The sequence below is a fragment of the Pygoscelis adeliae genome, unplaced genomic scaffold (assembly GCF_000699105.1).
Source record: "Pygoscelis adeliae isolate BGI_AS28 unplaced genomic scaffold, ASM69910v1 Scaffold123, whole genome shotgun sequence".
In the NCBI taxonomy this organism is placed as follows: domain Eukaryota; kingdom Metazoa; phylum Chordata; class Aves; order Sphenisciformes; family Spheniscidae; genus Pygoscelis; species Pygoscelis adeliae.
Genome location: NW_008824650.1, coordinates 3525541 through 3540289, shown reverse-complemented (window position 1 = coordinate 3540289; position 14749 = coordinate 3525541). Strand labels below are relative to the sequence as shown.

Here is a 14749-nt window from a genome sequence, read left to right as displayed (position 1 = left end):
GGAGTCTGTGTGATGGAGGCGTTTAGAGGACAGGTAGTTACTTGTGTCGCTATCCCGTTACCTTTGCATAAATGATTTACTGTCCTGTTAGTCCCATACCAAAACCTCATACAGCCAAGGGCCTACACCTACCACACATCTCAGAAATGTGAGGGAAAGGGGAGATCTGAGAGTGGTCCATGTATGAAACGTCCTACAGTTCTGCTGCTCCGTAGCAGGGATCTGGGCTAATAAAAACTTACAGAAAATGCCAGGAGGACCACAGCAGGCTTAGCAGCTCTCTTCCTCCTGGCAGAGCCTGCTTCCAGCAGAGCCCCACTTCCAGCTGCTTAGGAATCGCGGCATCCCGGGAGTTGCACTTGATCTCCTCATATATCACATGCAGCTCAAGTGCCTCTGTTATGCCACCTTGAATTAGCAGCATCTGCTGTCTGCGTAACCTTGGTACTCACCCTTTTTCCTTCCCCAGCTTCCTTGCCTAAATATTATTTCTACTTGTAATAACACTGCATTACATCACCATAGTGAGATATCCTCTCTTGTCCCTTCTGAGCAGTTGTTATATGCTTCAAGACATGTTAGTGACCTTGACCACCTTTCAGCTATGGAAGAAGTTGGCCTGTGATTTTTTTTTCTCATGATGGCACTGATAAAGCTCCATAGCTAAGTCTCTTTCTATACAACACATGGATTAAATGTAGGGTAAAAACATTGCTTTTTGAAAATAAAGTCGTTTCTGAGGGTCATTCTCATCAGCAAATGTTGTGAAATTTGAGTCAAATTATCTGACATAAGGCTGAATGGCCAGCCTGGAAAAGGACAAGTCCTCGTTACCAGGATGTCCTCTCACACAATTTTAAGTTCTTACCCAGCACAAGGCAACGCATATGATGTTTTTTAAAATGGGAGAGATGGATCTGTCCATTGCCAGTGACAATATCCTTTTGCTATAACAAATGAATGTTGCTAAGGAAACTAAAAATGGCCATGGTTTTGCCTGTCAGAAATCCTTGTGTGGTCCCCATTATGACCACAGCATTTAACTATCACACAGTATTTGTCACTAAGGTCAGAAAGTGCTATGAAGCATCAGTGGGGAACTTGCTGTGGACTAGATATCTAAATTTCTGCTGACATCAAAGGGGATTTAACTGCCTAAATATATTTCCAAAGTTGTTCTAATGCCTTGTTTAAGCTCATGAGAGTCCAAGAGATCAAAATCTGCTCCTGCTTTTGCTGTCTGAGTCTCTTCAGCACGTTGGTCCCACCTGCACGGTAGCACCTCCTCCCCTCATCTGCCTTTCATCAGATTGCCACTTTTAATCAGTAATTCTAGTGGTATCGTAGTACCAAGAACATATCCTTCCTCCATTCAAAAGGATGTGGAAACTATTGGTAATACCCTGCTAGAGTCATTAGTCCTGATCAGGGGTGCTGCCTGAGCTAACACAATGTGGTCGACCTAGGGCACTGGTGACTCATGGCCAATATATTCTGTATCATAAAAATCATTGGGAGAAATCAACTGGGCACATTTTAAGTGATTTTGAATGTTTTTTAAAAGAGGAGTGAGAGGGGGAAACAGAAGGCAGAGCAGAAGAGGTCGCTGAGAAGAACAAGGGAGGAAAGACTCCATGCAGCAGCTTACTGCTGGAAGAAGTCTTGTTTAACAGCTCCTTATTGCAGCTTTAAGAATTAAATGGGCTTTTTTAACAATTGCTTTGTTTTCATTTTGCTCCTTTTCAGTTTGTGTGCGATTCTTCCCATGCTGTTCAGTGGACATCACAAAATTTCCCGGCAAAATTTGGTGGAGGCTGCGGAAAACCTGCTACAGAATCGTCGAACACAACTGGTTTGAAACTTTCATCATATTCATGATCCTGCTGAGCAGTGGAGCCCTGGTAAATGTAACAGGATTTCCTAGCTGGTTAAAAGTGGACATGGGTCTCAGAGGTGTTCTCCAGTTAGCTGTCTCTAAGATCTTATGAGCCCTTACTGCTCATTTCTCAAAGCAAAGCATGTTTGGGGCTAAAACAGGTCTTCTGCTTTTCTGATTTCACCTGCCTTTACCATATGGGGGAGAACTTTCTTCTGTTATAACAGACAATTATGATGTGCACACGTTTTGAAAAGCAAATCCTTAAGGAAGTCTTCTGTGCGAGGAAGTATCCCGGAGTCACTACTTCAGCATCCCATAACTGCTCCATGGTAGTTCCCATCTGGACGCTTGTATTTTGCTCCAGGGATGGCTTTTTTTTCTTTCTTTTTTTTTTTTAGCACATTTTGTAACCAGCAAAGCAAAATCATAAAAGATGCAAGGGGCACTGAATCAGCGCTACACATGGAGCTAGCGGGTGCCTGTCGTGTCTTGAATACACCTTAGCTTAAACCACTGTACCTTCCCTGCACAGAGAGCTCCTGCTTGCATCCCAATGAATGTGTATGTACAGAGGCTGGTTGGTCATTGCCCAGGACTCTGGTAAGGGTTCCTCTCCTCCTGAGATCCCGCTGTGTACTGGGATTATCCTCTCCGTATTATCAACACTGGGCTCTTCATAGCGACGGCAGCGTATATTTATGTTGCTCATTTACATGTCAGGAATGTCACTGAAGTTGGTGGGATTTCTCTCAGGTTTTTAGCTGGGCATAGAGCAAAGGGGCATATGAAGAGTTCTCCAGGCTTTGGTCTGGTGGTCACTGATCTTCTCCTCTGTGATGGAGTAAGAAATACACCTACTAAATTTGGATACAGTGCCATGTTTGGGCAGGTTATCCGTCTATTTCTGGAGGTCAGGATTAACTTCAGCCAAACAGATGAATCTGCCTTAAATAGTAAGAGGTACATCATCTTAGAAAGGTGCCTGCTTCACCTCATCAGGAATAATCATGGGCAGAAAGGCATGATGCAGGATGACTGGTAAGGTAGCAGATTTATTAAAAAGAGCTGGAGAGAGAACAGGCAACAAACAGGATAGAGTAAACTACATCACAGCACCGCACAAAAGCCAACCACCCCACTGGGCTGTTTAAATGAGCATGTTCTTCCACTCCAGTTGGCATCAAGGAGGCCTCAGCTGGAGCACTGGCTTCAGCTCTGGGCATTGCACTTTGGGAAAGACATGGGCTAATTGAAGAAACTCCAGAGGAGAGGAACACAAATTATCAGTGGCCTAAAAAAAGAGGAAAACACAGAAGTACTGGGTTTATGTAGTTTAAAGAAAGTCTCTGCAGGGGGCCAAGAAGGTGGAAATACATAAATGTTGATGCAAGAAGGAAAGGAATGGACTGTTCTCCAGGTCCACCAGGGATGGGCTAAAATTTCACCCAGGGGATTTTATTTTGTTATGAAAAGTAAGAGGCTGAAAAACTTGGGTAAATAGCAGGCTGCTGAAAATTGTCATAGCTTTGCTGAAATCAATGGAGTCTGACAGTTTTTTGCACCAGCTTGAGAATCAGCATGTTAATTTTTTAACACATTTTAAAGGGGGCATGTTGCTTGCTATAATACACTTTAGATGAATACACTTCCTTACATGTGTAATTAAAAGTGCCTTAGATACTGAACACTGCAATATAAATCTCATTTAATTTTCATTGCATGCATTCATTTACTTTTTGTGATTTTCAATTTAGCCAGTGCAATTCTGTATAAGGGCAAGTTATGCTGCATTTTCTCACATATCAGCACTGCGCTTCAGTATTTCGACTGGAGATGTTGGAGGCAACACAGGACTTTTTTCTTCTGCTATTCTGGGGTGAGCTCTTCCAAAAACTGAGCTCATCTGCCTACATCCCTGGGACATGCTAAGTTCTTAAGGGAGTTTAAAAGCCAGTATGTATTTGTGTGTGGTAGTTAAACCGTCAGAAAATATTTATAGCTTACTGCAAAAGATCCAAAACCCCTCCTTACGCATTTAAGCCATAAGCACCTAAACTGGGAGCCTGTGTTTTAATAGTAATTGTGGATAAGGCTGCAGGTGTCCTGCTTAACTCTTTTTTAACACACAAAACAAAACAGAAGAAATAATCCTTAATGATGTTTTATATTGCAAAGTTTTCATCCATTGTCACCGTGAAAAAATGCAAAGCACTAGGGTTTTGTCATTTGGGTAATATCCACAGCTCGTGCAGAAGTACAGCGCACCTAAGGCATTCAGGTAGCATATTTTTCGTCCCTTATTAAGCCGCTTCCTGGCTTACAGTGTGCTTTTAGTAGACAAAACACAATGTACTTTTTGACAAGTTAGTAGAAAATAGGGAGAGCAAAGGAGGGAGAGGAGGAAATCACTTTAAATAGTTTGTTGTTATTTTTGCAGTAATTGCAAAGTACAGCAAGTCATCTGACAAAGTGAGTGAGCCCCTACAAGAAGTGATAAAGCCCAATCTCTCTGTGTATTGTTTTCTGTGGCTTTCTCCAACAGCTCTTTCACGCCCTTGAAATATCATTTTTGAAGGCAAGATAGGAGACCAAGTTGCAGTGAAAACGTCACCCCAAAGTGCGGGGACAAACGGACAAGCTTTGGCGCAGGCTGCCAAAGCTTTCTTGTCAGTTTAATTACTGTTCCCTGGCAGGCAAAAGAGCAGTGTGACTGCTTGAGTGACAAGTAAGACACTTCTTGTATCTCCAGGCACTGGGTGTTTGCTAACTTTTTGAAGACCCTCAGAAAGTAGCTACAGATCTTGAAATATGTAAATGCAGATAATTAAGACGATTAGCACAGACCCTCTCAAATAACGTTGTTTCTTGCTGCCAAGTGCTCTGGCTCACACGATGGGACAAGAGTAATATATCAAAGCTTGGGTTATCCAGGTTACAGGGACACGGGAGCAGCTTGTGTAATGACAGTTGCTAGAGTAGCTGGGGGAGCAGACCGTAACCACTGCTCGACTTAGAAGCCCCAAAACGGGCCGTATACCTGCAACCCTGACACTAGGATCCTGCATTTTATTTTACGTACATTATAAAGCGAAAGCTAAATTATGAGACAACTTTATTTGTTTCATTTTAGTAGGCATATTGTTTTATATCTTAAATATTTTAAAGGGGTTATTAAGTTGCTTGTATTTGATACAGATACTGAAAGTCCTTTGATGATGCCCTGCATAAGATTAGTTAGAGAGACAGATGAGATGAGTAGATAGATGCTTTGACCTTTAAAACATAATTGTTCTGTTAAGTGAATAATAATGAGCATTTCTTGAGGCAGATAGCTGTAGCTACCTGAAATGCGATGGCTGAACAGAAGCCAGGGAACTCTGGTACTCTATAACTCAGGCAGGTTAATAACCCAATTTGTCATCATTAGCAATAAGACGTATTTGACTAAATGTAAGGGTTAGATTCTGCCTCCTAAAGACAGGCGTCCTGTGCCCTGGGATATCTGAGGTGCCCGGACAGCAGTGGCACAGCCAACGGGAGCTGAGGCAGGATGCCCTCGGGCAGCTTGGGGTGGCACCCTGCTCACAGATTCACATTCCCAAATTTAGGGTGCTTAAGCTCTTCTTACACTCAAAGGATGTCTAATCAGTACAGCCAGTAGAGGCTGCAGAGAGTTAGCTAAGCATGTGTCCACTATAAGGGAAAGCCGAACAGATCTCTATTAGGTTTGGGTCAGTCCTATTTGTGCCTCTGCACTCTTTCTGATGGTAACATTAAAATATATCAGAAATCACAGACAGTACATAACATCCCATCAAATAATACTACAGACTTGTAGTGCAGCACCCATGCTTTCCAACACAGCTTAGGAGAAGTTTTTAATCAATCTTTTGTACTTCCAGGCTTTTGAAGATATTTACCTTGAAGATCGAAAAAACATAAAAACCATGTTGGAATACGCTGACAAAATATTCACTTACATCTTTGTCTTGGAAATGCTCCTGAAATGGGTGGCTTATGGCTTCAAGAAGTATTTCACCAATGCCTGGTGCTGGCTTGACTTCCTTATTGTAGATGTAAGTATCATTTTGGAACTACGATGCTTCTTGTGTTGGATTTTATAATGCATAAGAACGGGCTGTTAGCTCTGGCAGCTTTGCGTTTGCAAAATGACAGCTGTCACTCTGATTCTGAGTAACAACCTTGGCAAAGCTCGAAGGAGGTCTTGATACGTAACCGTGCATCCCCAGGAATCAGCGTGCCGGGGTGGAGAATACCACTTTGTGTTGTTACGTAGAGGTGTCACCCTGCTAATTTGAGTCACATTCCCTCCTTGTCCCTAGGAACTCGCTCTTTCTTTTAGCGTTTAACATCTCGTTCCACACTCCCGGCTAGCACAAGGTCCGGTTACCTCCGACTGCTCCGCACATGACCTCGACACACAAGTCTTTCAGCAGATTAGAGAAGCTGTCCTTGGCGTAGTTTCCCAGCGAGGCTGCCAGCGGCACGTAACAGTATGTTCAGTACTGTCTCCCAAGTATTTACCAGTGAAGGAGTCCAGAAGAAGGTGTGAATAGTTCTCTTGTCAAAGTGATTTTGCTATTACAAAGCCTTACAAAATACTCTAAATCCTTGAAATATCACAATACTTAGTTCTCCTATGAGGATAGTCCTTAAAAGCAAGTAATAGTTGAACAAAAGTGAGCTCATGCCCCAGGAGTGTTGCTAGTACCAGGCACGTCCCCTCCGAAGTTTCACATTGCCTGGATGTGGGATCTGCCAAATTCAGGAAAAGCCACAGCAACATCACATCTTCCAGATGAGTTTTAACATTTCATCACAGTGTATCAATAAGGAGGCAATTATCTCCCTGAGGCCATTTCTTATTAGCTTGAGGTATTAATGTGGAAGGCTGGCAGAGCTCTGACATGACTGTGTAACTTATTAAACTTTTGATAAATTATTTTTCCCCATTTTACATCTGAACCTTGACTCAGAGGAGAACTGCACTTTCTTTGGCCCCAGTCCAGGAAAGCACTTCAATGGGACAATTTACTTGTTTGCAGTTATGGACATGTCTAAGTGCACTGCTGGATCAGAGCCTTTGGAAGCTTCTCCAGAGCTTTAATAAATTGATTTATGAAAAGGAAGTTCTTTACATAAATTGTAGGTCATAAATTCCTCTTTGCATACATGCTTGGAAACCTCTTAAAGGGAAGGCACTCATTTTTCACAGATTAGCCTCAATAGAAGAGGAAGGCCTGGTTTAATTATCTAACCACAAAATTGGAAACCACCAGTTTCTAAGTCATAGCCCAACCCTGAAAACTGTGCTCACTGTGGTTTAGGTCGAGTGACATAGCATTTCTTTCCTGGTTTCTCCATCTGTAAAATGGGACTGATAGGACTCACCTAAAGTGTTATACGGGCTTCCAGGAATTTGTTATTGGAGTTATTGTTTTAATGAGCTTCTGAAGCCTAGAAGGGCTGGATGAGGGCTGAATATTGTCACGGCTGTAAGTAGGGGTCTTCCTGATAGGAACAATTTCACGATGAATTCACTGAAACAGTTTGGAGCTCTGCTGAATCATTAACAGTTTGAAATGAGTTCCCTGCTTGTTAGAAATACATACTTTGTAGAATGACATCTGATTAATACCAGAGAGAGTAAAACAGAAACTAAGCTAAATCCTGTCCTCCGTGTGAAAAGCTCCCTTGGAACAGGAGCGACACGAGAATGCAAAGTCAGTATGTAACCCAAAAATTTGAGCACGTGTTTGCTTTTTAAGTGTGGGATTTGTGAGTATAATGACATACTGTAGAGGCAGCCACAGGTGGGCTGAGGAAAGGGGCCGCACCTCCCCTGCCACACATCCAGAGCACATGTGGCATAAAACAGTGCTATGGGGGAAAGGGGACCACGGGCCCCTGAGACTCCCCTTATCCCCAGCAAATCCACCCCAGAGCCTTCTTACTGACCTAGAGGGTTTTATTTTCTTAACCCACATTTAAATGTTGTTTTTGCAGGCTCCTGATCTAGCAAAAAATTTGCCCCACCCTTGAGTTGTTTTAGTTATTAATTGACTCTAGGAAATTGCTTGCACTTTAGTGTTCTCAATGAATAAAGCTTTTCCCCATGCTCTATTCTCTTCTTCAAAGCCATTTCCCAATGCGGATTATAAGAACCTGGTACTATATTTTTAGCGGGTTTAACAGATGCTCTTCTCCTACCCTATTGCTCACACACCCTGTCACTCTGAATTGGCAGAGTAACATGCTATCATTTTTCCAGCACACTCTTTACTTCAATTTACATTTTCCTTTTGGTCCTTTGAGAACCAAATCACTGCAACTGAGCTGCAGAAGGGAGTGAATGGGCGAATTAGCTGCTCCAAAAGAAGCAGATGAACCACTTGTCTGATTTTCTCAAATTTATTTGTTTAAAATTATTCACTTAAAAATTCCTGATCTGCAAATTATTCCTTAGCAGTTTGGTATCAGTATTCAAAATTCAAGCTGTGATGGTTGATTTTTCATTGGACATGTGAAACCATCTATCATCTGTGTTTTCTCATTGTACAAATGCATCTCAGAATCCTTTTTCTGTTGTGAATAATTCATAAAACCAGCTCAAAATTTGCAAGTATTCATTATTTCTAAATGGGAAGTGAACCCAGAGGGGGTATAAGCGTATTGCTTATAATTTTTTATTTTATTTTTTTTTCTTTTTGTACTTACCCGGCCTTGTGAAAGACCTTTGACACTGATTTGGACCTGTGGAACAGCAAAGGCTCCATCTCACAATTGTGGATTACTAAAGAAAATTCGGTCTTGCAAAGCCTGAACATCAAAACACACAGTAATCCACAAACTGAGAGCTATTTTTGCTGGATGTAGAATCCCTAAAGGATGATCTCTGATAATGGGCTTCTCTGCATCTCAAAGAAGTGTGCTAGCGTAGCAAAACCACAAGTGAGTGCTTTTAAATACATTGCAATACAATAAAGTCCTATCAACAACGCTGCAACAGATTTCTTTGGGAGGAAGAGAGAAAGGAGTAATCAAATCACAAAATACAGGCTCATTTCAACTTAGAGCACCAGGGAAAGATGCTTTAGATGTCTGCTGAAATGTGGATATACTGAACAAAAAGCATTAATGTATATCTATGTTACCTCCCTGCAAATGGCAAGTATATTGCTAAAAGTAACCCTCTTCTACACTTGCAAATATAGCTTCTCTATGCACATGAATCAGAGTGATGGCCACTCAGTCCACAGCTCTTTTTAAATGAGGGAAAAATAGAGACTGTAGTTTATCTGAAGTGTAGACAGACATCAATATCACCATCAGGAATGGTGTTTATGCACAATCCTCTTTGCTAGGATGCACAGGCAAATATTTTCACAAAGAATAGATATTTTCCAAGCATTCATGCAATCAAAACCTCTTCATACAAAGCAGATTAAACAAGGAGTCTGAACTTGGCCAGAGATGGAGGTGCATGGCATTCAAAATGAACGTTTAGGAAAACTGCTCTCAACCAGGCGTGTCCTGCGACAGGCAGACAGTTGGGTTTTAAAACAAGGGACAGATAAACTCTACCGGTTGTGCATGCTGGTGTCATGTTTGATGTTCCTTTCAATTGTTTCCTCTGACCTATAAATATTATCTTGAGCTTATCTAGTTTGAGTTTCAGCCAATTAATTCTGAGCTATGTCCCAGTCTCTGTTGACAGGGGATGGATTGTTCCATTGCAGTGGTCAGTTTGGGAAAGGCATCAATCTGGAGCTTAGCATCATTCAAAGATGGGAGGTGTTGCAGTCAACAGCTTTTTCACTCACTGATCATGCATTGAAGGCAGAGGGGAGAGAGCGGTACCCTACACAAGCTGTCACGAGAAAGCTCTCGGGAAAGGGATGTAAAATCCCTAACTCATTAGTGAGAATGCTCAGAAAAAAAGTCACAGCCAAGTTTCATTGCCTGTGGCAAAGACAGAAAAATCCTCTTAAACGGGCACTAATGTCATCTCTCTACAAAAGTCCATTATCACAAATCCATCATCTCCATTGCAGCCTTTGGGTTCAATTTAATTGACCAAAACTTAGTTCCAATCCAGGTTTAAAATGGACCATTTTCACTGAATGCTTAAAAAAATACAGATACTACATTTTCCGAGATAGTTTCCTGGAAAGCACATGCTCTAAGATTTCTAGTTAGGATACTTCACTGCCAGACAAGTTAAAAAGCAGCTAATAATCTTTGAGTTTGAGATGAACAATTTAAAACAGTCTTTCTATCCCTAGTTAAAAATTGAATTGAACTAAATTATGCCCTTATGTTGGATTGTCTTTAAGTGACAAATAAGAACTTGCTGTGTGAAGCAAATATTGATGGCTTCTGATTACTTTAATTGTTTTTTCCATCTGTATTCCCTGTTGATTAGCAAGGTGATTTCTGTTTGCTTTACCAGTAATTACACAATCTGCTGTAATGAGTTGTTCCCAAACAGCACTGAAATCCAATTTGTATTCTTGGGAAATGATCCTAAAAAGCATGTGAATTTCATCTAGTTTCTGTTCAGAAAAGCACACAGAAACAGAATGACAAAAATACAGCCGAAGCAAAGTAAAAATAATATAGCTTGTCACTTGAAGAAGCATCTTCAGAGTGAACTTATTAGCGCTCTCTGCGAGTTATCAGAAACCCATGGGTTACAACAGATTACTATTACTCAGAGCTCATTTTTGACTAGTTTTCTTCGAGTTCCTCAAAGCAAATGCTCATGTGGGATTTTTGAAGATGTCTCAGTACACATTCTTCTGGGCCTCTGCTGATGGCAGATAACTAATGGGAAATAGAATTCCTCTCCAGAAGCCAAGGAGCCTGGTTTTGAAGGAAAAAAAAAAAAAAAAAAAGGAAAAAAAAAAGCTGGTTTACCACATATTGGCTAATTCAGGATAAGTGAAAAAAAATATTCCACATGAAGATGAGATAAGTGGTTTTAATGTGTGTTAGCAGGTCAACAGATGCTGTAAATCACCCTTCTGCCTCCCCACGCTTTATCTCAACATAACACATGCAAAAACATCCAAATGTCTTGTCTTATCTTGGTTTGCACCTCATGTTAGTTACCACATAGATGCTAAAAGGAGAGCAACCGGGCTTTGCCAAGTGGAAGCACAAGCTCGGTTTCATACAAGGCACAGCAGGACAAAGCACACTGCAGCTGGAGGAAAAGGGACAGCCAATGAAGGTGAGGAGAAAAGTTCAGCAGCAGCGTAGCTCGCTGCCTGCCTACACTTTGCGAAACAGTTGCAATATGAAGAATTACTACAATTACTGAAGAATTTCAATTACTGAGGGAGAATTTCAACTTTTGAGAGTGGTGTAAAAAACCCATCTCAACTCAGATTGTGCTGAACTAGGTTTACTAACCTTTTTTATTTTTTGAAGTTATTTAAAGATGGAGCACATTTCAATTGTCCTTTTTTAGAAGAATATGGTTAAAAAGAAAATAATGAATAAAACCCTTGAGCTCTTGCATGCAGCTTTCTTCGCCCCTTCCATTGCTGTGAGTGTAGCAGCCAAATTCCTTATACAGAGATGTTCTCCCTTGCACAGAGGATCAGAGCTGGGACAGAGATGTAGACTGTATTTAACAGTCCAGACGGAGTCCCACATACTCTGCAAGGACGGAGGAGGATTGTCCTGCAGTTCTTCTCCCTGATGACCAGCACCTTTACAACCCCGACTGTGGCAGACTGCAAAATGTCTTCCCACCACCCTTGTGGCTCCATCCAGGATAGCCAGGGGCTGCTCAAGAGACTGGTGCCAGGAGGAGGGGGCAGGAAGAAGTGAAGGGAGAGATGCAGCCTGCAGAGGGGTCAGGGTTTCTTTATTAGGGGGGTGAGAGATCAAAGGAATTGGGGTGAAACTTGAACGCTGTACCCCAGTGGTGTAGAGATTTTGTGCTGGCCTCCTACCCTGGTATGACTGGCTTTGGGGTGCTTTGTGCTAAGGCAAGTGAAGATGAGGACTCATACTTTTAGTATGTACTCCTACTTGTACCATTGTCCTTTCTGGCAGAAATGAGGGAACCTATAATTCTTCAGAGTCCCTCTCCATCCTTAGCATATTCAATACAATATCAGGATCAGCTCAGGTTCAAGACTCCAGCTAAACAGAGATGATTTTCAAGCTAAGGCTGTCATATTTCCCACATCAACTTGGTATTGTTCATATTGATTTGGAACATTTGATTAAATAAATGCTTTAGGGAATCGAGCAAATCCAGAACAACACCTTGTGGAAACAGCCCAAACAGATTTTTCTTTTTCTTTTTTTTTTTTTCATCATGTCATATGTAAGTAAGGTTGATCCTAAGCCTGCCCAGAAATAAGCATCCCTTCAGCTCAGCACCTAAACTCCCACTGACTGCGATGGAAATGGAGCAGAGTCGATGGGGCTGAGCCCCCAGGGAAATGTTCTCTCAGTAATCACTATGCACACCCCTGGCATTATAACACTATCTTCAAATAATAAATAATAATCAAGCATATTCCCGTCTTCTCCTGACAACAGCATTCAGCATCAAGAAGGTACCCTGGGATGAATCATGCGGTGTTTTTGGAGATCTTTTTGAGGGGAGAATATCTTTCCTCTTCAGTTGCTCTAAATAAAGGCTGTCTCTGCATGGTGTCTGGATGAGCAGCAGAACGTAGTTGATGATGAAGAAATTCTTTTGCTCTAAATCCTGGTAGAAATACGAGACTTTTCAAGGCAGCTGCACCACACAGCCGCCGCTGCTGCAACAAGGAGAAAGACTTTGGGTCTTGGCCAAGGTTTGTCTGATCAAGGAGTGTCATGTGGTCCCCCAAAATCACAGCGATCCCTCATCCATCCCTACCCAGTGCTCGTAAACAGGACTCAGAGGTCTGGCAAAGTTGTCTATTTGCAGTGAAAAGGTGAATTGAGACAGGCTGAAAATCCATTTGGAAAGGGTGGGGTGGGAAAGCTGCAAATCAATGTCAGTTTGCCGTCTCGCTGGATGTAAGCTCGCAGCAGCAGGTTGTTCGACTCTCAGAAATTAGCTGAGGTTTAATTCTTGATTCACAGCCATCTGCCTTGGGAATTGACTGGATGTGTTAGAAAAGCCTGAGCAGGTGTAAAGGAGGTGACAGATTAAGAGAACAGCGAGACATAAAAAGGTTCTTCTGGAAACCGCCAGGAAGCAATTAGGATGCAGGAATGATTTATTTAAAAGCATTTAAGCCAACAGGAGTGGCACATGCTGTTTGCAACAAGGCTGCCTTCTGAAAAGGAAACATTGCCTCAAAAAGTGTGGACATGAGGACCAGGAAACAAGCTGAGAAGATGGAATATTAAGAGAGTTTCACAGCTTTAGTGTGAGTAGTAGATGGGGAAACAACAAATAAAAAAAGAAGAGGAAATGTCCTGGAGAAAAAAACATGAGTGGGTGATGTAACAGTCTTTTTTAACCTGAGTTATAAGAAGTAACATTGGGCTTTCCAGGAGATAATTTTTGTTTATAATTAATCTAGGCACTCATGTAGCCCATCATATAGCACACGAGAGCACTCCACAAGCAGTAATGAACTCCACTGCCGGTGAGGGAAGCTGTTCATTAACTCATTTGCAGATGCACTTTCATCTCCATGCCATGGACTAACTCCAGAGCAGCCCTGAGGATTTCGTAGTCTTTACCTGAACGTGAGGGTTGTGATTCAGGGAAACAGGTAGCAGAGGTGGGAATTTGCTTTAGGTCACCTTAGTCTCTCTCTAGTGTCCTAATTTTAAGACTTTCCTTTAACTTTATGCCCTTCATTCATAACATGCAATTTCTGGATTGGCAGGTGCAATCATACAGTTAGGCATCTATATGGCAGAAAATACAATGTCAGAGTGAAAGGGTAAAGAGATGTTTTAAAAAAATAAGGCGATAATAAACATCTGTTCAGAAATGGTAGATGCTAAAGGGAATACCAACCTCATTACAAGCCCTTTTCTTCCAACAGTATTTCAGAGTGGCAATAAAAAGTTCCATGTATTTCAATTTATTTGCAAATTCCCCTTTCCCTGTAGTTTTTCCAGTTTGCATTTGGGGTACAAACCTAATTTTGTTCCTTTTCAAATCAAGGGGAGCAACTTGGGACCGCAGGCCTGGCTCTTAAAGACACTGGGCTGCCGCTCAGGCTGTGAAGGTTTCTTTGGGTAACCCTATTCTTGGCAGCAATGGACAGGAGAAACCAGACTGGATTGAAAAGAGGCACCCCAAGTAATCCAAGCTCTCCTTCTTCTACTTTTTTTTTTTTTTTAAAAAGCACAATTAGGGAGGGAGAGACAGGTGTTCCCGGGGCACACAAAAAGCTATCGGAAAGCACTGGGGGCCTGCATTAGCTGAAACTGCTTATTTAAATAAGTAGCCAGAGCTTTCAACTCTGCTGCTGTGTTCCCTTTTGGATGTCCTTTTTTTCCCCGCTCCCTCACCTCTAATTTGAACAAGCAGGTTAATTTGATGAAATCCCTGGCTGCATAAAACATATGCTGTGGCCCAAACCGGGAAGGAGGTCTCCTCTTCTCTCCGAGGCAGCAGCTTGCAGGGTATCACTCACACCTGTGTGCTGCAACAGGCAGACATTTAGTAGAGGTTGTTGTTCGCACGGGTTTTAGGATTTATATGACCAGCCAAGAAGGATTTTTACTGTTGCCCAGGCAGAACTCCTTGTTCCCTGGGCTCTGCTATTAATTCATCTCAGTGGTGATCTGGGGTTAATTACAAAATGCAGTCTATGCCGAGTAGCATCTGCCTTTGAATGGTGCTGCTCAGGTCTGCCTCCAGCTCGGTCC

The 14749-nt window shown here is 42.0% G+C and overlaps 1 protein-coding gene across 1 annotated transcript in view; it reads left to right on the top strand.

The window, feature by feature from the left end:
- SCN5A (sodium channel, voltage-gated, type V, alpha subunit) overlaps window positions 1-14749 on the top strand; it is a 180075-nt gene that overhangs the window by 137493 nt on the left and 27833 nt on the right. The window contains exons 19-20 of the mRNA XM_009322497.1: window positions 1747-1901; window positions 5782-5955. Coding sequence (XP_009320772.1) covers window positions 1747-1901; window positions 5782-5955 — 329 coding nt within the window. The remainder of the gene's footprint in view (window positions 1-1746; window positions 1902-5781; window positions 5956-14749) is intronic.